Source organism: Coffea eugenioides, unplaced genomic scaffold (genome assembly GCF_003713205.1).
Source record: "Coffea eugenioides isolate CCC68of unplaced genomic scaffold, Ceug_1.0 ScVebR1_78;HRSCAF=398, whole genome shotgun sequence".
In the NCBI taxonomy this organism is placed as follows: Eukaryota; Viridiplantae; Streptophyta; class Magnoliopsida; order Gentianales; family Rubiaceae; genus Coffea; species Coffea eugenioides.
In genome coordinates, this window is record NW_020864659.1 from 150,839 (window position 1) to 174,728 (window position 23,890).

At 36.9% G+C, this 23,890-nt stretch overlaps 4 protein-coding genes and 1 pseudogene across 4 annotated transcripts; 1 reads left to right on the top strand and 4 right to left on the bottom strand.

Annotated features, from left to right (window-relative positions):
• Positions 1-395: 395 nt before the first annotated feature.
• LOC113758923 (disease resistance protein RPM1-like) lies at positions 396-3,261 on the bottom strand. Its single transcript, XM_027301598.1, has 2 exons — positions 858-3,261; positions 396-748 (listed from the first exon to the last, which is right to left on the bottom strand). The coding sequence occupies exons 1-2, from the start codon at positions 3,259-3,261 to the stop codon at positions 396-398; spliced, it is 2,757 nt and encodes a 918-aa protein (XP_027157399.1).
• A 3,243-nt stretch (positions 3,262-6,504) lies between these two features.
• On the top strand, positions 6,505-7,471 carry LOC113758924 (annotated as a pseudogene).
• A 3,482-nt stretch (positions 7,472-10,953) lies between these two features.
• Positions 10,954-11,580, bottom strand: LOC113758932. Its single transcript, XM_027301603.1, has one exon. It carries the CDS (start codon positions 11,496-11,498, stop codon positions 11,190-11,192), a length of 309 nt encoding a protein of 102 aa, XP_027157404.1. The 5' UTR covers positions 11,499-11,580; the 3' UTR covers positions 10,954-11,189.
• Positions 11,581-14,442: 2,862 nt separating this feature from the next.
• On the bottom strand, positions 14,443-18,099 carry LOC113758912 (disease resistance protein RPM1-like). The gene has a single exon (XM_027301588.1). It carries the CDS (start codon positions 17,525-17,527, stop codon positions 14,642-14,644), a length of 2,886 nt encoding a protein of 961 aa, XP_027157389.1. The 5' UTR covers positions 17,528-18,099; the 3' UTR covers positions 14,443-14,641.
• A 4,642-nt stretch (positions 18,100-22,741) lies between these two features.
• LOC113758913 lies at positions 22,742-23,355 on the bottom strand. Its single transcript, XM_027301589.1, has one exon. It carries the CDS (start codon positions 23,282-23,284, stop codon positions 22,976-22,978), a length of 309 nt encoding a protein of 102 aa, XP_027157390.1. The 5' UTR covers positions 23,285-23,355; the 3' UTR covers positions 22,742-22,975.
• Positions 23,356-23,890: the final 535 nt, after the last annotated feature.

Sequence of the window (23,890 nt, forward strand, 5' to 3'; positions counted from 1 at the left end):
TTTTAGAAATAAATCAAAATTGGGATCAGACCCTTTTGTTATCCAAAATCGAAGAGTGAAAAGAAGATTGTCATTCTCAAATTTCGCACAATGCTATATGCATTGCAATCTTTATGCAGACTTATGGGCAAATTGATTCCTGTACTTAGTTATCGTTGAGCTCATGATCTCACAAGTGCTTATTTGGGGAGGTAGGTAAGAATGCTTCATTTGCTGAAGTTAAAATTAAAGAAAAACAGTTAAAAAAAAATACATTAACAAAATACAGCTTATGAACAAGATGACGATGCAATGCAGTGGAGAAGATAGAAAACATCAGAAACTTCTCAGAAAAATAGAAGAAGAAGAGAAAGGAAAGCCACGGGATGCTGCTAGTGCTAGGTAAGGATTGTTTTCTACTTCTTCCCCCACAGCCGGCGGATTATCCATTCCCCATCATCGGCATAGAAACCAATGTCAATTTCAGGAATGTGTGCTATTCTTCTGTAATCTTCACTGTCTTCCTTTTGATTCCCTACCTTTTCCATCAGTTGAGAACTCATCTCATACAAATAAAGCTCTTGAAGATGGCTCAAGTGCTGAATTCCCGAAGGTAAGTCCTCTAGTGATGGAAGTCGAGGAAGAATTAGTCTTTGGAGATGAGGGCATGCACCCTCCTCCACTGCCATCCATCTCAACCCTTCCATTTTCTTTAACCACAACCATTTCAGCTTTTGGAACCCTCCAGCCTTGAAACATAACCCTTCTCCTTGGTAACATCCACAGAAATTAATTGCATCCAAATTGGGCAAATGTTGGAGGGATTTAAGCGGATCCTCATCTGCCCTTAACCTACTCCAGCTCAAATTTATTTTTACCAAGTTTTGAAGATGAGTGATCCATACTGGCATCGTTTCTAAGCGGCCACGCACTAGTAGCAAACGAAGAGATTGAAGAAACGAACAAGAAGAAGAAGAAGAAAAGAGAACGTTGATGATGATTTAGATCGATTATCTCAAAATCATAACCTTTTCCAACTGAAGCAATCCTTAATTGCTGAAGGCTGGTGAGGTTGACAAGGGAGGAGCAGAGCTCCTTTCCATCTTCTCTTCTCAACTGTGTAATATATAACACTCTTAATTGGGTCAATTTTCCTATCTCTTTAACTATTACAGACCCACTACTTGCATCTATGGTGTTTAACCTTTGTAGAGCGAGAAGCCCTCCCAATTTTGACGGACCTTTAAACCCATGATATCCATAATCACTATCTGAGGGATCAACTTGTTGATATACTCTGAGATGCCGAAGCTTTAGCAGCTTTAGGATTTCCACGGGTAATTCCCTAACTCCAGTGTTCCCCAAATTCAGATGTTCCAAATGTTGAAGCTTTCCAATTGCTCTCGGGACTCTTGCCACTTTTGTACCATATAGGCTCAGATACGTGAGATGCAACAAGCTGAAAATCTCATTTGGTGTTTCCTCTATCTCTTCACCTCTCAAATCCAAAACCTTTAGCAACTTACTGCTCCTTAGAACCTCAGATAGGAAAGTTTTGGACAGTAATGGGTTGGTGGAACTAACTGCGATGAATGATCGAAGGTGTTCAAAGGAATAAAATTGTCTTTGTTGGTGGTATTGGATGTTGCTGCTGTTACTACTACTATGGAGTGCTAGACGGCGTACCTTCTCAGATGGCCACGTCATTGGTTGTCCAGTAGTAACTGTCACCATGTTTTGTTCCCTTGACTTGATGAGAATAACTTCTCTCAATAGGTCATAGATTTGACACTTGTCGGGCAATCCTTCATAAAACACTTTAGCTGCTTGAATTAGGCTTCTACTGATGAGTTCACTAAGATAACCCCAGGCTACATCTTCAATACTCATTCCTTCTCTCCATTCTACAAATTTTTCAGCAATCCATAAGGGAATCAGTGTCTGGCAGTCTATTAGATAATCCTCCGGATAAATGCTTAAATACAACAGACAGGGTTTGAGATGCGAAGGCAGATCGTTGTAACTCAGAGAAAGTATTCTTTTAACTCTCTCTAATTTACCGGTGCCTTCTAATTCACCCCCAAGACTGTGTTGAATCATCTCCCATTCATCTATTCTGCTCACGTCCTTCGAAGCCAAGAGCCCACCGATCGCAACAATCGCCAAAGGCAAACCGTCACATTTGTCCAATACAGCTTTTGCAACATCCATCAGGTGGGTGGGGCAACGATTTCCTTTAAAGATCTTGTTACAAAATAGGGTCCACGAATCTTCAATTGATAGTGGCTTCTTTTTGTAGACATAATCCTGAGATTCTGTGCAAGAGGCAGAGGCTACATCGGCTTTTCGTATTGTTAGCATGACGCGATTGCCGTAGTTACCCTCAGGCAGTGCAAATTTGATTTCATTCCAAAATTCCACGTCCCACACGTCATCGAACACAATTGCATACCTTCCAGCTTGTTGAAGAAAATCTTTGACAAATTTTTTCAACTCAATGATAGAAATAGATTCGATGAATTGTGGGACTGATTTGTTCAATTCCTTGTGCAACTGCCAAATCAAGTCTCTCAGGAGCTTCGGAAAGTCGCATGTTTGAGAGACGGTTACCCAGGCACGAACTGGGAAATTCTTTCTAACATCTGGATCTTCATGGACCTTTTTGACTAGGGTAGTTTTCCCTAGTCCAGCCATACCAACCACTGAAATAACTTTGAGTTGGTGGTCGTGCCCCTCGAGAAGCTTAGAAATCAGATGTTGTTTGGGCTGGTCAATGCCAACCAATTTTGCTTCCTCCACTAGAAATGCATCATCCCTGCTATAGCGCCATGAGTCGTTCATGGTTGAAGATCCAGTGACACGGTGGTCGATGCCAAATTCAACTTGGTATCTCTGACGTCCTTCTGAAATATTTTTGATCCTGGACTTTATGCTTTGAATTTCACTGGCAACCTGATGACGAGCTCGCAAGCTCTTAATGGCTTTGAGAATTCTCTGAAGAGAGCCACAGAATCCATGATGTCGGTAGCCAGCAAAGCGCAGTACAAATTCATCGAGAACATCTTCAATGTCATAAGCAGCTTCGCGCACTTGGTTGATCCATTCTTGGAGCCTGGGATCATCATCTTCTTTTGCTTCAGCCACTTTGAGGAAAGCTTTCATATGCCCCAACTCATCCTTGATTAGTTGGACCTCTTTTCGAAGCCCTCCCAATAGGCTTCCCTCCTCTCGGAGTAAGGTTGCGAGATGATTTGAAACAAAAGAGACAACAGTTGCTGCCATTTTCAGTCTTCCTTTTTAACCTAAGAATGTCGGGGAAGGCGGCTTCTGGTTTATAGGATAGGACAGTCCAGTTGTAATATCTTGAAAGGAAGAAGGAAGAGGAAGTTATACAGATTCATAAGCTGATGTTCTTCGGTGCAGTATTTATCAAAAAGAAAAACAGCGTCAAACAGAAAAAGAAAGAATTAACCAATTAGAAGAAACTAAAGCAAGAAACATCTGATTGTGAAAGACGAAGCTGCCTTACTTGCCACAATACAAAATCATGGACATTATGACATGTATAAGATCCTCCTTCTATGGAACTAATTTCTGCTTTTTTTTCTTTTGACCATTTGGACCATCTAGTATTTGTAATAAAAACGGATGGAATATATCAAGGAACAAACCAGCCCAAAGCGGTGTAGACGAAATTTACAGTATAGACATGAACGCGTGTTTGAGTAGTTAAAGTGGAAAGAGCACAAGAGAATGAGAAGAAAACCCCACCCCAAAAGAAAATTGACAGTTCTGAATCAAATGGAAGCCAGCTATGAGTTTTCCAGGAACATGTGATGCAGAGGAAGGTGAATTTCTTCGGAGTGGAACAGAAAAGCCAACTCAAGACTAAGGATGGCAGCGGATCAGCGGTAAGCCCATAGGTTTTTGCTTCAATGTTTAGTGGCAACTTAATGCAAGTCTTGGCAAAATTTGCTTCACAAATTTCATATCCTTGTTGCTGTTAGAGATAAACTAGACTTCTTGATCTTGTCCGTTGTTGTCACTGCCTCATCACATGCTAAGTCAGTCATTGGCATTATCTATTTCCTTGACTAATGAAAACAATCGCCTTAACAACCCCAAAAAAAAAAAAAAGAGGCCTTCAAGATGTTGAAATGTTGTTTTTTCTCCCCCCTTTTTGAGGCCGTATATCACAAACAAAATCCCTTTCTTTCTTTGTTTCTTTTTTTTTTTGGTCCCTTGGTAAGATAAAATTTGATTCTTGATCCACAGAATGGAGAATAATGGAGTTGATTTTTGAGGAGCATAAACTTAACCTCCAAAGTTAATAGTTAGTGGAATTTGTGTTTCACAAGAAAGTTAATACACTAATTTGGTGGTTGACTAAACATCGTGATATTGGCTTTTTTTCCCCCATAGCTAGCACCAGACTAAAGGATAAATAATTAATAGAGAAAAAAAAAAAATGATCAAGATTTTAAGATGATTTTGCTGATACATTATAACATATGTATAGCTATCTGAACATAAAAGCCAATCTCATTATTACTCACTAAAGAACTGGAGTTGTCTACCAACTAGTATACTTTTCATTCCTATTCTTATTGTAGAGTTGAATTTTCTGCTTTTTGTGAGAAAATGAAAAAAAAAAAGATAATAAAGAGAACTCTTTTTACAATAATAAATTCTGACATGAATATAATGTCTCATAGATTTCTTTCTAGAGTAATAGACTGTGATGCAGTGCAAAGTGAATTTCTTCGGAGTGGAACAGAAAAAGCAACTCAAGACTAAGAATGGCAACAGGATGGCCCGCAGGAGGCTACCCTGCCCGGCATCCGTTTAAAAAAAATAAATATATATGTGCATATAATTATATATAAAATATATAATTTAATTAATTATAAACTTATAATAATAATAATATTATTAGTTATATGTATTATATAATATCACTATCAATTATATTAATAATATATATATTAATAGAAATTATTAATTAGTTATATTAAATTTACTAATATATTTATATTAAATCTCTAATTATACTTAATATAATAATATTTTTTCTCAAAAAAAGCACAAGTAAAATAATAAATTAGTGATTGTATTTCTATCAAAAGTAAAAATTTAACTACTTTAATTGTATTTATTTTATCATATTGGATTGTATTCAATAATTTTTGTTTGATTATTTTTATAAGTTTCAATTGTAAAATTATAATGAATAATAATTTAATGATGTATTTATATTTTAATATTTGATTATTTATTAAAATTTAATTATAATAAATTTATATAATAAATTTTTATTAGCCCGTCAGGAAAGAAGGATGGGAACGGGACGGGGAGGGGGAGGGGTGGGACTAGGGCTGCAAATGAGCCGAGCCGAGTCGAACTTTGGCCTTATCGAGTCGAATCTTGACTTAATTTCATCGAACTCGACGAGTTGGTAATTTTCAAGTTCGAGCTCGAGCTCGAAAAAAATAAAAATAATTATTTTATTTTTTAAAAAAAATAAATAAAATAATATTTTTTCTTAATAAATAATAAAATATTAAGGATATTTATGTAATTTTACTATTAAAATAAAAATAATAAATAAATAAATATATATATACTCGATCTCACGAGCCGGCTCGCGAGCTAACGAACTTAATATTTTGAACTCGTGCTTGAATCGAGCCGCTCTGCACCCCTAGGTGGGACGAAGCTGCCTTACCTCCCACAATATAAAATCATGAAAGCTATTAAGAAGACTGTGCACATGTCTTCGGGACCTTCTTTCAACCGTGGGTTGGATAAAGATAAAAAGGAGCATCGTTCGACTGTGGGTTCTTTAAACAGCTCCCTTTAGTGGAATTGACCATCACTTTTAGTGTGGGATGGGAGGTTAAGAGTTCAACTTTTGCCTTCTATCATAGGTGGCCACCTAATGTGGCTGTGCTTAAGATTCATGTGGGTGCTTTGCACTCGTATGGTCCGATGGTGATTTAGTCCCCATCGGTTCCCTGTGACCCTGTTGGGTTACCTCCCCTTGTATAGGTTAGATTAGAACTAAGAGTAGGTGTAGACGTAGATGATGACAAATAATAATAAAAAAAAAGACTGTGAGGTTCTTTACAAGGGGAAGGACATTATTGATTTCATTGACGAAGAAATAAAAACCTTACTCTATGGAACTAATTTCTGCTGACCAATTAGTATTTGTAATATCAAAGAAATGTGAACTGTATTGATTTAAGAGGTCTATGAACAGCATGCAAATTTAGCAAAAAAAAAAAAAGGAATTGCAGAAAATGGTAAGGAGTAAATTAAAAATAATCAATTTTCTTTACAATTAAGGATTACAAATTTGTTGGAATAGCTGTACCACTCAATCATGACATGGCTTATTTCTATGCCCTTCACTTTGTCAATTAATTTAATGTCTCATTTATATCATCTTTGCAGCTATCTTTTTTAACTGCATAGGGAAAATTTAAGTTTCTTTTTTAACTCAATCAAATACCAATTAATATCATAAAGTCAGGGGGGATTGTATTGCAGATATTGGTAAGTTTACTGTTGATTGCAGCGTTAGTTATATAATGATATCTATTACTTGTTCTATGATAAGGAAGCTGCAAGATGCCTTGTGGCCTTTATTTCATGGTCATTGCTTCTTATTATCGCTTTGACTTTTGTTGCAGGCATGTGCTTTGTACAACAATTGGTGGCCAATGCTAACAGGTACAAGAATGTGAGATATTTGGCACGATGTCGATTACCTATTCTTGATAATTGCCTTCTTCATATGACTGTGATATCTTGGAATTTTCCTGCCATTTTGATAAAATAGGAATCTAGTTTCGTGCAACTTGCTCTTTTGGGCATATTTAATGTGGAAACCAGATTAACAGTTAAGAATGTTGTCTCAAAAGATGAGTATCTGCACTGATCTGCAAACTAATCCAAGAAGCCCTTTGTAGCTCAGAATTAGTTAATTTTGTTACATCAATGCCTTCTCAAAATGGTACAACAACTTACGATAGTGTCTGACGATTATACGATTGTCTGCTTGCAGTAATAATGTATGTGCCCTTAATTTTTTTGGCTGGTTTGGATACTTCATCTCTCTTCTCTGAATCTCAAAGTGGGTAAGGTTTTTTTTTCCCCTTCCGCACTGTGTCTCTGATGAGATGCTTTTATACAAGTTTATTTATATAGATTTTTTGGCCTTATTTGGTTTTCATGAACAATGTGGCAACAGCTGAGCGGATGTGACCAAATTCTTAACTGGGGCTTCGGCTATTGGTAGCATAGCAATACCAATCATCTTAAAGCATGCTGGAGTAATTGGGTGGGGGGCAATGGCAATGGAGCTCTCATCCTTTTTCACATTTGTTCTAGCAATCGTGTGTTTCATTGGAACGAGCGAAGATGATGGTTATAGCATCCTTTGAACGCGACTCTCTTTAAAAATTTTAACTTTTCCATTGTGCGGAAAACGTAGAAGTTTCCCTTTTTCTTGATTGCTGAGCATTGCCTCTCATTTTGTGCTTTGTAAATACAAGAGTGGTTACTTTTCTTCAGTGAATGAATGCCTGAGTTGCACATTAAATAATCTTGCCATTAAGGTCATATACCGCATCAGACACCACACTTGCTGTCCGTGTCAAATGTACAAGGTTGCAGAATTTCTGAAGGAACAAGCCATAATATCAAAGATACTCCTGAAGGCAGGCAATTTGTAACCATGAAACAGAAGTTGACCAGAATGTTGTATTACAAACACATCAGTGTTTGTTGTGCCAACAAAATTCTTGAAGCGGGTGCAGCTTCAAGCTCTTCGGACCGAATTTGAGACTTTACGCATGAAATCAAGCGAATCAGTCACTGATTATTTCGCAAGAACGATGGCAATCGCTAACAAAATGAGGATCCATGGAGAAAATTTGAAGGACGCCACCATTGTCGAGAAGATTCTTCGATTAATGACAACAAAATTTAATTTTGTTGTATGCTGTATAGAGGAATCGAAAGATATTGATGCAATTTCAATTGATGAGTTGCAAAGTTCTTTGTTGGTTCATGAGCAAAAAATTAACCAGCAAGAGAAAGAGGAGCAAGCACTGGTGGCTTCAGCAGAAAGTCACTCAACATGGAGAAGAGGCAGAGGCAGAGGTAGAGGAAATAATGATCGTAGTAACCAACAACAACAATACCAGCACCAAGAAAATCAATTTCAAGGAAGAAGAAGAGAACGAGGAGGCTATCCATTAACAAATCAAAGGCCAAAGTCAGCAGACAAGTCCAATGTTGAATGCTACAAATGTCATAGGTATGGCCATTATCAGTCCGAATGTCGAACTAATTTGAATAGACAAAATGGAGAAAGGACTAATTTTGCAGAAAAAGAAGAAGAAGTGTCTCTTTTGATGGTGTGCCACATGAGTGAAGAAACTCAACAAAACACGTGGTATTTAGACCCCGGTTGCAGCAATCACATGTGTGGAGATAAGAAGGCATTCTCTGAATTGGACGAGTCATTCCGTAGCACTGTCAAATTTGGTGACAACTCTACAATTTCTATTATGGGAAAATGAAGGGTAATTATCCAAGCTAAAGAAAATTCTTCTACCCACACTATTACTGATGTTCTTTTTGTTCCGGACTTAAAGACAAATTTGCTTAGCGTGGGTCAGTTGCTCGAAAAAGGGTACGAGATTTCAATCAAAGATGGTGTATGTCAGATTCGAAATGCCAAGTTGGGCTTAATTGCTCAAGTTAAAATGACAGCGAATCATATGTTCCCACTCTATTTGCAGAACTTGACTCATTCATGTTTCTCGACAAAATCGAAAGATGTGGCATGGTTATGGCATTTTCGTTATGGACATTTGAATTTTGGTGGATTGAAAACTCTGCAACAAAAGAATGTGGTAGCTGATTTACCTCAAATCACAACTCCTTCAGAAGTTTGTGAAGAGTGTGTTATTGGCAAACAACATCGGGATAGCTTTCCAAAAGGAAAATCGTGGAGAGCAAAAAATGTCTTGGAGTTGGTTCACTCTGATCTATGCGGACCCATAAATCCGTCATCTAATGGTGGAAAACGTTATTTTATGACGTTTACTGATGATTATAGTCGAAAAACTTGGGTCTATTTTTTGCAGGAAAAATCTGAAGCATTTTCAACATTAAAAAATTTCATGACTCTTGTCGAAAAGGAAGCAGGCAAATCCATAAATTTTTTCTGCAGTGATCGTGGTGGAGAGTATAATTCACAAGAATTTATAAATTTTTCCGCAGTTGCCTTTTTCTTGATTGCTGCCTCTCATTTTGTGCTTTGTAAATACAAGAGTGGTTATTTTTCTTCAGTGAATGAATACCTGAGTTGCACATTAAACAATCTTGCCATTAAGGTCATATACCGCATCAGACACCACACTTGCTGTCCGTGTCAAATGTACAAGGTTGCAGAATTTCTGAAGGAACAAGCCATAATATCAAAGATACTCCTGAAGGCAGGCAATTTGTAACCATGGAACAGAAGTTGACCAGAATGTTGTATTACAAACACATCACTGTTCATTAGGAGCCAAGACAAAGCATGGAAAACTTTCATTGTTTTGGTCCCACCAAGAACATTACAAGCAAAAAGATCCATGTACCTTTAACAAATAAGGATTGAACTGTGTCCTCTTTATCCTTAATTCTTTTTTCTGTTTCAACCAAGTTTAGCTGAATGTTGAGAATACATATCTTCTTGAACCATCATGTAACTACAATGACACCAAGAAGATAGCACCAGCTACGACTACTTAAGTGCAAGTCTAGACACTACATTTGGAATATGTACTAGAGGAATGATGATAATTGATAGCTTATACTACACTTATTAGCATGATAACGTTTTAAAGTATCTACAATCAGTTGCAGCAAATTTGAACTATGAATTTCAAGGAGCAAATGCTATTTAATCCACTTTAACCACAAAAAGCAAAACTGCTGCATTCCCACTATCATTTGAAAAAAAAAAAATTGTTTTCATCCATTCTACTTTTCAAATCAGTCCTTGGAAACTTCTACTTGGTACTTAATATTAACCAAAAGCTTCTAAAGTCTCCCTTCCCTCACAATATAGAATCCAAATCATAGAGTCAAATGTAAAAAATGAATGCAATTGCTTCAATTTTATTTGACAAACAAACCAAGCAAATGTAAAAGCAACTTAAAAAGCATGAAGAGTTTAGGCTCAAAGCTTTCTCTGCCCACATACATTTCAACATGACCTGATAAATGCTCTACATGGTACACCAATTCATATAAGCTCACCCTTATTGACATAGACATAGTTACATACACAAAACAAGAACACATACACTCCCCATCCTCCATCCTCCTCGCAACCCTGCCAACACAGTCGCAGGCACACACACAAAGCAGATCTAAACTACTAGACAGAGTGTCTATAAAAGCACTCATCCCATCCCATCCTTCCTTGAAACACTCTTAAGCAAAGAAAAGCCAAGTTCTTACATTGTAAAACGGGATAAAAGGACTCCAACAAATCTACAGCTTCTCCAGTCTCCACTCTGCCAAGTCCAGTTAATAACAGGGAAAGTTTCAAGAACAGGGCATGCTTGGAACCTTATTTGATAAAGAAAGCACAATGTTCGGCTATCTATAGAAGGCCTTCATGCCTGAAATGTATTTTCGTGTACACATACTGGTACATTTTGTACAAACGTCAGTGCAAATGCCCGTCACATTTGGCCTAAAAACCTGAACCCTTTACCGATTAGGGCTTCAAGGGCTCCCTTTTCCACGATAATTCTACAGCAAAGTGCAGGAAACAGAAGAAAATGTGCATCTATCATCCAACAACGCAATAACCAATCTATCACAACAAATTTCCTTCTTTCCTCTTCCTTCTCTTGTTTTCAAGCCAAATTTGGACCCAACCGAAAAAATGGGAAAAACAAGTGCAGTAAAGGTCTTTATCATATTCTAATCAAAGTGTCAAACAGAGCTAAATTACAGAGAAACTTCAAAAATGAAAGAAAAAAAATGATACAAGCTTTTTTGTTTCTTTAATATAGATAAAAACCCATATGAACTGAAGAAACTCTACTCAGGATTGGGATTTAATCCTCCTCACCATTTCCTCAAAAGCTAAGCTGAAAATTCTCCCGTTCTTTTTTTCGCCAATTATTTTTCCGTCAAAAGACTACGCGAAATTGAGGGGCGTCGGAGCCTTGAGCCGGCAGAATCTCCCAGCAGCAAGGTTCGAGCTCGTCGGAAACAGGGCAGAAGCCGGCGAGGGTGACCTTATCGGCAGAAGCGGCAACGGAACCGAATTCGAAAACGGTGATATCAGCTGGTGGTGGGCCTGGCCGTCGGACCTCCACTGCTCCGTTCATGCCTGGAACTTCAGAAGCGGATTGGGTTTTCACCGGTTCGGATTTTTGGGTCGCGGGTTTGGAGTTGGTATCGTTTTTGGTTCCCTTGAACCATGAAAAAATACCCATTGGTGGTGAATCAGTAATGTTGCTCACAAAATGAACTAGTTAGAACTTCCAGTGAGAGAAAGGGTGGAGGGGTTCTAGGCAATCCAGTTTTATTTGAGGAAGAAACCAAGAAAGAGGATAGCTTCCGTTGAGGGCAAAATGACGAGAACGCCATTTAATTTTTTGTTACTAAAATATTTTAGGACAGAAATAGAAGGATATTTAACTATTGGATCATCATATAGACAGTATTTAGATTTTGGGCAAATTACATTTTACCCTGTGGTTTAGATTTTTATATAACCCGTATGGTTTTAAAAGTTATACATACATTTCTCATGGCTTAGATTAAAGTATCAAAGTGACGGAAATAGTCATCCGTAACGGAACTTCTGAAAATGTCAAAATTACGCTTATAAATACATGACATACTAACCCTGTATGATTTTTATATTTTAACATATAATCCCTTTATGGTTTAATACTTTACCATATAACTCCCTTATAGTTTTCAGAATATACACTTAACCCCCCTTAATTAATAAATAATTTTTAACTTTACATAAGGGTACTTTTTACATTTTAGGTGACTCCGTTACGAATGATTATTTCCGTTACTTTGACACTTTAATTCAGATCATAAAGGAGTTATATATAGGTTTTGAAATTATATGGAAGTTATGTAAAAAATACTAAATCACAGGAGGGTAACGTGGAATTTGCTCTTAGATTTTCAATGTTATTTCCACGTATAATAAACCAAGGAAAATCTGATGCATATTTTATTTTTCTCTATCTGGTTTGGAAAAATACATCTAGAAAGCTACACATTTTTGGATTGAGGAATAAACATCATGATTCTGTGGCAAGTTATTCATGTTGTATGATGGATGGATTTGCATTTTGGCCTTCAACTCTTTGGTGAGCTGCATCTGCTGTAGCCTGTAAGTCGCCCTTTATTTATTTATTATTTTTTTCTTATATACGCAGCTAGAAGTTAACGAGCTTCTTAAATCCTATTTTTATGCTCCTAAAAAATTGGCAAATCATTGTAACTTCGATAGGAGATTAAGGAAAAAGTCTAGTTACTTGAGTGGAAAGTTTTACTCTAATTATTCCTGCTTATGTACTCAAGATTTTGCCTAGGCAACTATCTCTACAATGTTATGTGTTTTCAGTCTGATGAAAATAGGAACAATTTGCAATGATGATGATGAACACAGGTTTGCCGTGTTAAGCACTTTAATGATTTCACCTAGGACCACTAAGCATTTGATTACTACTTACTAGTCTTCAACAACCACACATTAGGATAGAATTTATTCTGGATTTTTCTCTCACTAAATCAGAACATTATCTAATAACCAAACATTATTATTGTTGTTGTTGTTATTATTATTATTGGTGAAAATGGTTTTTTTTTTTAAGGGTTAGGAAAATTTGTTGGTGAAGTTCGTATGGGAGAATTACATACTCATATTGGTTATCAGTTTCGTGATAACCAACCCGAATTAGATATCATTGCACAAATCACTATGGAGTAGGGGTGCAAACGAAACTCGCAAGCGGCTCGATTCAAACTCGACTCGAGCTGGTCGAGTCAAAGTCAAGCTCGAACTAGAGCTCAAAATATTGAGCCGGCTCGCGAGCTCAAATATATATATTTTTTTATTTTTTATTTTAAAAGTAAAATTACATAAATATCCTTAATATTTTATTATTTATTAAGAAAAAATATTATTTTATTTATTTTTTAGAAAATAAAATAATTATTTTTATTTTTTCGAGTTCGAACTCGAGCTCGAGCTTCAAAATTGTCAGCTCGTCGAGCTTGAGGTCGAGTTCGAGTTCGACAAAATTAAGTCAAGGCTCGACTCGATTAGGGCAAAACTCGACTCGACTCGTTTGCAGCCCTACTAAGGAGTATCATTCACAAAATATTATGTGCGATTCCAGCAATATATAAGTCATCGGTTTAATATTGAACTTTATGAGTCTAGGGGAAATAAATGATGATTTGACAAATAAAATAGCAAGGATTAAGGCACTTGCCGTGCATTATTATTTTATCTATAGTACACATATTCATAGAAATAAAATTTGGTTAATTTAGATGTTACCAGTTTTGCTTGTGACGGGAACTAAATAAGTGCAATTCATGGCATATACATCAAACATAATCATATGAAAAGAAAAATATGCAGTTTTTGTAAAAAAAATATATTGTAATGATTTGATATATATAAAATAAAAAGGTGATTGGGGAATATGGTCAAAAAAATGTAGAGATTTTTTGATAGAAAAACTTCCTGTAAGAAGTTAGAGAATAGAGGACATATTCATTTATGTGCGATGTTTCTTTGTCATGTTGAGGTGAAGTCAAAATACTGTTGAACTAACTGCATTTATGTTTTGACATCTTTAAACCATTATGTTTATGAATTATTTACTACTCATATCTGATCTACTCCATCCTTGTCTATCTGGTTATTGTTTAGGCACTTGCGAAAAACTTCAGGCACTCCAGTCCGCTCTTTTCTTCTGTTCTGTTTAATAAAATGACTAACACCTAAAAATAGTGTCTGTTCTGTTCTGAAATATGATTATGTTTGATGTATATGCCATGAATTGGACTTTATTGTTTGATCGAGTCACCCATCTAAACCTATAAACCTATTTAAAATTCATTGCGCATACAATATAATCGAATTGTAATTTACAGCTATACGTACGTACGTGGAAGCATATAATCGAATTGCTTAACAGATTGGGATAAGACCCTTTTGTTATCTAAAATTGAAGAGTGAAAAGAAGATCGTCATTCTCAAATTTGGCACTATGCTATATGCATTGCAATCTTTATGTAGACTTATGGACAAATTGATTCCTGTACTTAGTCATCATTGAGCTCATGATCTCTCAAGCGCTTATTTGGGGAGGTAGGTAAGAATGCTTCATTTGCCGAAGTTAAAATTAAAGAAAAACAGTTAAAAAAAAATACATTAACAAAATGCAGCTTATGAACATATGAACGCAGTGGAGACGATAGAAAACATCAGAAGATCACTTCTCAGAAAAATAGAAGAAGAAGAGAAAGCAGGATCGTCAACAACAGGGAGGGAAAGCAAACAAAGAGAAAGGAAAGCCACGGGATGCTGCTAGTGCTAGGCAAGGATAGTTTTCTTCTTCTTCTTCCCCCATAGCCGGCGGATTCTCCGTCTACCATCATCTGTATAGAAGCCAATGACAATTTCAGGAATGTGTGTCATTCTTCTGTAATCTTCACTTTCTTCCTCCTGATTCTCGACCTTTTCCATCATTCGAGAACTCATCTCATACAAACCCAGCTCCTGAAGATGGCTCAAGTGCTGAATTCCCGAAGGTAAGTCCTCTAGTAATGGAAGCTGTTTCAGAATTAGTCTTTGGAGATGAGGGCATGCACCCTCCTCCATTGTCATCCTTCTCAATCCTTCCATTCTCCTTAGCCACAACCGTTTCAGCTTTAGGAACCCTCCAGCCTTGAAACACAACCTTTCTCCCTGGTAAGATCCACAGAAACTAATTTCACCCAAATTGGGCAAATGTTGGAGGAATTCAAGCGGATCCTCCTCAGCCCTTAACCCGCTCCAGATCAAATCTAATCTTACCAAGTTTTGAAGATGAGTTATCCATACTGGCATCGTTTCTAAGCGGCCACGCACAAGTAACACACGAAGAGATTGAAGAAACGAACAAGAAGAAGAAGAAGAAAGAGAATGTTGATGATGATTTAGATCAATTATCTCATGATCATCACCTTTTCCAACTGAAGCAATGCTTAATTGCCGAAGGCTGGTGAGGTTGACAAGGGAGGAGCAGAGCTCCTTTCCATCCTCTCTTCTCAACTGTGTAATACATAACTCTCTTAATTGGGTCAATTTTCCTATCTCTTTAACTATTACAGATCCGCTGCTTGCATCTATGGTGCTTAATGTTTGTAGTGAGAGAAGCCCTCCCAATTTTGATGGACCTTTAAACCCATGAAATCCATAATCAGCACTTGAGGGATCAACTCGTTGGAATACTATGAGATGCCGAAGCTTTTGCAGCTTTAGGATTTCCACGGGTAATTCCCTAACTCCAGTGTTCCCCAAATTCAGATATTCCAAGTGTTGAAGCTTTCCAATAGCTTGCGGGACTCTTGCCACTTTTGTACCATATAGGTTCAGATACGTGAGATGCAACAAGTTGAAAACCTCATTTGGTGTTTCCTCTATCTCTTCACCTTCCAAATCCAAAACCTTTAGCAACTTGCTACTCCTTAAAACTTCAGATAGGAAAGTTTTGGATAGTAATGGGTTGGTGGAACGAACTCTGATGAATGATCGAAGGTGTTCAAAGGAATAAAATGGTCTTTGTTGGTGGTGTGGGATGATGCTGCTGTTACTACTACTATGGATTGCTAGACGGCGTACCTTCTCAGATGGCCACGTTATTGGTTGTCCAGTAGTAACTGTGACCATGTTTTGTTCCCTTGACTTGATGAGAATAACTTCTCTCATTAGGTCATGGATTCGACAAAAGGAGGGTGTTCCTTCATAAAACATTTCAGTTACTTGAATTAGGCTTCTGCTGATGAGTTCACAGAGACAACACCAGGCTACATCTTCAATACTCATTCCTTCTCTCCATTCTACAAATCTTTCAGCAATCCACAAATTAATTAGTCTTGCGCATCCTATTTCGCAATCCTCTGGGTAGATACTTGTGTACAACAGACATGTCTTTAGATGCCAAGGCAAATCACTATAACTAAGAGAGAGTATCATTTTAACTCTCTCTAGCTTACCTGTTCCTTCTAATTCACCCCCAAGACTGTGTTGAATCTTCTCCCATTCATCTATTCTGCTCGCGTCCTTCGAAGCCAAGAGCCCACCGATTGCAACAATCGCCAAAGGCAAACCGTCACATTTATCCAATACAGCTTTTGCAACATTCATCAGGTGGGCGGGGCAACGATTTCCTTTAAAGATCTTGTTACAAAATAGGGTCCACGAATCTTCAATTGATAGTGGCTCCTTTTTGTAGACATAATCCTGAGATTCTATGCAAGAGGCAAAGGCTACATCGGCATTTCGTGTTGTTAGCATGACACGATTGCCGTGGCTACCCTCAGGCAGTGCAAATTTGATTTCATTCCAAAATTCCACGTCCCACACGTCATCGAACACAATTGCATACCTTCCAGCTTGTTGAAGAAAATCTTTAACAAATTTTTTCAACTCAATGGTAGAAATAGATTCGATGAATTGTGGGACTGATTTGTTCAATTCCTTGTGCAACTGCCAAATCAAGTCTCTCAGGAGCTTTGGAAAGTCGCATGTTTGAGAGACGGTTACCCAGGCACGAACTGGGAAATTCTTTCTAACATCTGGATCTTCATGGACCTTTTTGACTAGGGTAGTTTTGCCGAGTCCTCCCATTCCAACCACTGAAACAACTTTGAGCTGGTGATCGTGCCCCTCGAGAAGCTTAGAAATCAGATGTTGTTTCGGCTGGTCAATGCCAACCAATTTTGCTTCCTCCACTAGAAGTGCATCATCCCTGCTATAGCGCCATGAGTCGTTCATGGTTGAAGATCCAGTGACACGGTCGTCGATGCCAAATTCGGCTTGGTATCTCTGACGTCCTTCTGAAATATTTTTGATTCTGGACTTTATGCTTTGAATTTCACTGGCAACCTGATGACGAGCTCGCAAGCTCTTAATGGCTTTGAGAATTCTATGAAGAGAGCCACAGAATCCATGATGTCGGCGGCCAGCAAAGCGAAGTACAAATTCATCGAGAACATCTTCAATGTCATAAGCAGCTTCGCGCACTTGGTTGATCCATTCTTGGAGCCTGGGATCATCATCTTCTTTTGCTTCAGCCACTTTGAGGAAAGCTTTCATATGCCCCAACTCATCCTTGATTAGTTGGACCTCTTGTCGAAGCCCTCCCAATAGGCTTCCCTCCTCTCGGAGTAAGGTTGCGAGATGATCTGACACAAAAGAGAGAACAGTTTCTGCCATTTTCAGTCTTTCTTTTTAACCTAAGAATGTCGGGGAAGGCGGCTTCTGGTTTATAGGATAGGACAGTCCAGTTGTAATATCTTGAAAGGAAGAAGGAAGAGGAAGTTATAGATTCATAAGCTGATGTTCTTCGGTGCAGTATTTATCAAAAAGAAAAACCGCGTTAAACAGAAAAAGAAAGAATTAACCAATTAGAAGAAACTAAAGCAAGAAACATCTGATTGTGAAAGACGAAGCTGCCTCTTGCCTGCTTATACAATACAAAATCATGGAAGCTATTAAGAAGACTCATTTCTGTTTGCACGTCTTCAGGACCTTCTTTTTCTTTTGACCCTTTGGACCAACGGATGGAATGTCAAGGAACAAACCAGTCCAACGCAGTGTAGACGAAATTTACAGTATAGACATGAACGCGTGTTTGAGTAGTTGAAGTGGAAAGAGCTAGCACAAGAGAATGAGAAGAAAACCCCACCCCAAAAGAAAATTGACAGTTCTGAATCAAATGGAAGCCAGCTATGAGTTTTCCAGGAACATGTGATGCAGAGGAAAGTGAATTTCTTCGGAGTGGAACAGAAAAAGCAACTCAAGACTAAGGATGGCAGCGGATCAGCGGTAAGCCCATAGGTTTTTGCTTCAATGTTTAGTGGCTACTTAATGCGAGTCTTGGCAAAATTTGCTTCACAAATTTCATATCCTTGTTACTGTTAGAGATAAACTAGACTTCTTGATCTTGTCCGTTGTTGTCACTGCCTCATCACATGCTAAGTCAGTCATTGGCATTATCTATTTCCTTGACTAATGAAAACAATCGCCTTAACAACCCCAAAAAAAAAAGAGGCCTTCATTCAAGATGTTGAAATGTACATTGTTTTTTCTCCACCCTTTTTGAGGCCATATATCACAAACAAAATCCCTTTCTTTCTTTGTTTATTTTTTTTTTTTTTGGTCCCTTGGTAAGATAAAATTTGATTCTTGATCCATAGAATGGAGAATAATGGAGTTGATTTTTGAGGAACATAAACCTAACCTCCAAAGTTAATAGTTAGTGGAATTTGTGTTTCACAAGAAAGTTAATACACTAATTTGGTGGTTGACTAAACATCGTGATATTGGATTTTTTCCCCCATAGCTAGTACCAGACTAAATGATAAATAATTAATAGAGAAAAAAAATGATAAAGATTTTAAGATGATTTTGCTGATACATTATAACATATGTATAGCTATCTGAACATAAAAGCCAATCTCATTATTAGTCACTAAAGAACTGGAGTTGTCTACCAACTAGTATACTTTTCATTCCTATTCTTATTGTAGAGTTGAATTTTCTGCTTTTTGTGAGAAAATGAAAAAAAAAGATAATAAAGAGAACTCTTTTTACAATAATAAATTCTGACATGAATATAATGTCTCATAGATTTCTTTCTAGAGTAATAGACTGTGATGCAGTGGAAAGTGAATTTCTTCGGAGTGGAACAGAAAAAGCAACTCAAGACTAAGAATGGCAACAGGATGGCCCGCAGGAGGCTGCCCCGCCTCAGCATCCGTTTAAAAAAAATAAATATATATGTGCATATAATTATATATAAAATATATAATTTAATTAATTATAAACTTATAATAATAATATTATTAGTTATATGTATTATATAATATCACTATCAATTATATTAATAATATATATATTAATAGAAATTATTAATTAGTTATATTAAATTTACTAATATATTTATACTAAATCTCTAATTATACTTAATATAATAATATTTTTTCTCAAAAAAAAGCACAAGTAAAATAATAAATTAGTGATTGTATTTCTATCAAAAGTAAAAATTTAACTACTTTAATTATATTTATTTTATCATATTGGATTGTATTCAACAATTTTTATTTGATTATTTTTATAAGTTTCAAATTATAATGAATAATAATTTGATGATGTATTGATATTTTAATATTTGATTATTTACTAAAATTTAATTATAATAAAATTATATAATAAATTTTTATTAGCCCGTCAGAAAAGCAGGAAAGCAGGATGGGAACGGGGACGGGGACGGGGACGGGGACAGGGGAAGTGGGAGGGGGTGGGACGAAGCTGCCTTACCTCCCACAATATAAAATCATGGAAGCTATTAAGAAGACTGTGCACATGTCTTCGGGACCTTCTTTCAACCGTGGGTCGGATAAAGATAAAAAGGAGCATCGTTCGACTGTGGGTTCTTTAAACAACTTCCTTTAGTGGAATTGACCATCACTTTTAGTGTGGGATAGGAGATTAAAAGTTCAACCTTTGCCTTCCATCATAGGTGGCCACCTAATGTGGCTGTGTTTAAGATTCATGTGGGTGCTTTGCACTCGTATGGTCCGATGGTGATTTAGTTCCCATCAATTCCCTGTGATCCTGTTGGATTACCTCCCCTTGTATAGGTTAGATTAGAACTAAGAGTAGGTGTAGACATAGATGATGATAAATAACAAAAAAAAAAAAAAAAAAAACTGTGGGTTCTTTACAAGGGGAAGGACATTATTGATTTCATTGACGAAGAAATAAAAACCTTACTCTATGGAACTAATTTCTGCTGACCAATTAGTATTTGTAATATCAAAGAAATGTGAACTGTATTGATTTAAGAGGTCTATGAACAGCATGCAAATTTAGCAAAAAAAAAAAAGGAATTGCAGAAAATGGTAAGGAGTAAATTAAAAATAATCAATTTTCTTTACAATTAAGGATTACAAATTTGTTGGAATAGCTGTACCACTCAATCATGACGTGGCTTATTTCTATTGCCCTTCACTTTGTCAATTAATTTAATGTCTCATTTATATCATCTTTGCAGCCATCTTTTTTAACTGCATAGGGAAAATTTAAGTTTCTTTTTTAACTCAATCAAATACCAATTAATATCATAAAGTCAGGGGGGATTGTATTGCAGATATTGGTAAGTTTAGTGTTGATTGCAGCGTTAGTTATATAATTATATCTATTACGTGTTCTATGATAAGGAAGCTGCAAGATGCCTTGTGGCCTTTATTTCATGGTCATTGCTTCTTATTATCGCTTTGACTTTTGCTGCAGGCATGTGCTTTGTACAACAATTGGTGGCCAATGCTAACAGGTACAAGAATGTGAGATATTTGGCACGATGTCGATTACCTATTCTTGATAATTGCCTTCTTCATATGACTGATATCTTGGAATTCTCCTGCCATTTTGATTAAATAGGAATCTAGCTTCGTGCAACTTGCTCTTTGGGGCATATTTAATGTGGCAACCAGATTAACAGTTAAGCATGTTGTCTCAAAAGATGAGTATCTGCACTGCTCTGCAAACCATCCAAGAGGCCCTTCAGCTGTTGGTAGCATAGCAATACCAATCATCTTAAAGCATGCTGGAGTAATTGGGTGGGGGGCAATGGCAATGGAGCTCTCATCCTTTTTCACATTTGTTCTAGCAATCGTGTGTTTCATTGGAACGAGCGAAGATGATGGTTATAGCATCCTTTGAACGCGACTCTTTAAAAATTTCAACTTTTCCATTGTGCGGAAAACGTAGAAGTTGCCTTTTTCTTGATTGCTGAGCATTGCCTCTCATTTTGTGCTTTGTAAATACAAGAGTGGATATTTTTTCAGTGAATGAATACCTGAGTTGCACATTAAACAATCTCGCCATTAAGGTCATATACCGCATCAGACACCACACTTGCTGTCAGTGTCAAATGTACAAGGTTGCAGAATTTCTGGAGGAACAAGCCATAATATCAGAGATACTCCTGAAGGCAGGCAATTTGTAACCATAGAACAGAAGTTGACCAGAATGTTGTATTACAAACACATCAGTGCTCATTGGGAGCCAAGACAAAGCATGGAAAACTTTCAATGTTTTGGTTCCACCAAGAACATTACAAGCAAAAAGATCCATCTACCTTTAACAAATAAGAATTGAACTGTGTCCTCTTTATCCTTATTCTTTTTTCTGTTTCAACCAAGTTTAGCTGAATATTGAGAATACATATCTTCATGAACCATCATGTAACTACAATGACACCACTATCATTAAAAAAAAAAAAAAAAAAATTGGACTACTTTTTCCTCATTATGGCGGAAAGTACATACTTTTCATCACATTCGACCATATAGTGAAACCTACCAATATTGATCTTGCATTTCTTTTCTGTGATAACAATGGTTCATTCGTCATTAAGCAATCCAATAAACACTTGCAATCATAACTTTGCCAAAGAAAGAAGAAGAAGAAGAAATGATTGACAAACCAAATAAAATCTGAAAACTTAACGTTGTAATTATCACGCCCTCTATGCGTTGTTCCATAGCTGAATTTTCCAAAGAAACAGGCAACTACACACCCTGTATGCCTTTTTTACCTTAATAGCTGGCAAACATGCAGTGTTTTCATCCATTCTACTTTTCAAATCAGTCCTTGAAAACTTCTACTTTGTACTTAATATTAACCAAACGGTTCTAAAATCTCGCTTTCCTCACAATATAGAATCCAAATCAGAGTCAAATGTAAAAAATGAATGCAATTGCTTCAATTTTATTTGACAAACAAACCAAGCAAATGTAAAAGCAACTTAAAAAGCATGAAGAGTTTAGGCTCAAAGCTTTCTCTGCCCACATACATTTCAACATGACCTGATAAATGCTCTACATGGTACACCAATTCATATAAGCTCATCCTTATTGACATAGACATAGTTATACACTTACATACACAATACACGAACACATACACTCCCCATCCTCCATCCCCCTCGCAACCCTGCCAGTGCAATCACAGACACAAACACAGAGAGTCTATAAAAGCCCTCACGCCATCTCATCCTTCCTTGAAACACTCTTAAAGCAAAGAAAAGCCAAGTTCTTACCTCGTAAAACAAGATAAAAGGACTCCAACAAATATACAGCTTCTCCACTCTGTCAAGTCCGGTTAATAACAGGGAAAATTTCAAGAAAAGGGCATTGCTTGGAACCTTATTTGACAAAGAAAGCACAATGTTCAGCTATCTATAGAAGGCCTTCATGCGTGAAATGTATTTTCGTGTACACATACTAGTACATTTATCACCGTATATACACAATAACCAATCTATCACAATTCACAACAATTTTACTTCTTCCTCTTCCTTCTCATGTTTTCAAGCCAATAGTACCCAAATTTGGACCCAACCAAAATAAAGGGAAAAACAAGTGCAGTAAAGGTCTTTATCATATTCTAATCAAAATATCAAACAGAGCTAAATTACAGAGAAACTTCAAAAATGAAAGAGGAAAAAAGATACAAGCTTTTTTGTTTTTTTAATATAGATAAAAACCCATATGAACTGAAGAAACTCTACTCAGGATTGGGATTTTACTCCTCCTCACCATTTCCTCAAAAGTTAAGCTGAAAATTCTCCCTTTCTTTTCCCCAATTATTTTTCCGTCAAAAGACTACGCGAAATTGAGGGGCGTCGGAGCCTTGAGCCGGCAGAATCTCCCAGCGGCAAGGTTCGAGCTCGTCGGAAACAGGGCAGAAGCCGGCGAGGGTGACCTTGTCGGCAGAAGCGGCAACGGAACCGAATTCGAAAACGGTGATATCAGCTGGTGGTGGGCCGGGCCGCCGGACCTCCACTGCTCCGTTCATGCCGGGAACTTCAAAAGCGGATTGGGTATTCACCGGTTCGGATTTTTGGGTCGCGGGTCTGGAGTCGGTATCGTTTTTGGTTCCCTTGAACCATGAAAAAATACCCATCGGTGGTGAATCAGCTATGTTGCTTACAAAATGAACTAGTTAGAACTTCCAGAGAGGGAAAGGGCTATAGGCATTCCAGTTTTATTTGAGGAAGAAATCAAGAAAGAGGATAGCTTTCGTTGAGGGCAAAATGACGAGAATGCCATTTAATTTTTTGTTACTAGTATCATATTTTGGGATAGAAATAGAAGGATATTTAACTATGTGATGATCATATAGAGTATTTAGATTTTCAATGTTATTTCCCTGTATAATAAACCAAGGAAAATCTGATGCAATTTTTATTTTTCCCTATCTGGTTTGGAAAAATGCATCTAGAAAGCTACATATTTTTGGATTGAGGAATAAACACCATGATTTTTTGGCAAGTTATTCATGTAGTATGATGGATGGATTTGCATTTTGGCCTTCAACTCTTTGGTGAGCTGCATCTGTTATATTTATAGGTGGCAAACAAATTCATTTTATTAAATTTATCCATACTCGCTCATGAATAGATGAGTATGAATATCTTAAGTTTTTGCATCTAAGTATAAATGAGTTATCCAATAATATCCATTTAACCCATCTAACCTATCTAAATGAGTATAAATGAGTATTATTAGG

Coding starts and splice junctions, on each gene's coding strand:
- LOC113758923 (XM_027301598.1), bottom strand. CDS start 3,261: ATGGCAGCAACTGTTGTCTCTTTTGTTTCAAATCATCTCGCAACCTTA. Junction 749..857: donor TCACTCATCTTCAAAACTTG/GTAAAAATAAAT, acceptor GATGTTACCAAG/GAGAAGGGTTATGTTTCAAG.
- LOC113758932 (XM_027301603.1), bottom strand. CDS start 11,498: ATGGGTATTTTTTCATGGTTCAAGGGAACCAAAAACGATACCAACTCC.
- LOC113758912 (XM_027301588.1), bottom strand. CDS start 17,527: ATGGCAGAAACTGTTCTCTCTTTTGTGTCAGATCATCTCGCAACCTTA.
- LOC113758913 (XM_027301589.1), bottom strand. CDS start 23,284: ATGGGTATTTTTTCATGGTTCAAGGGAACCAAAAACGATACCGACTCC.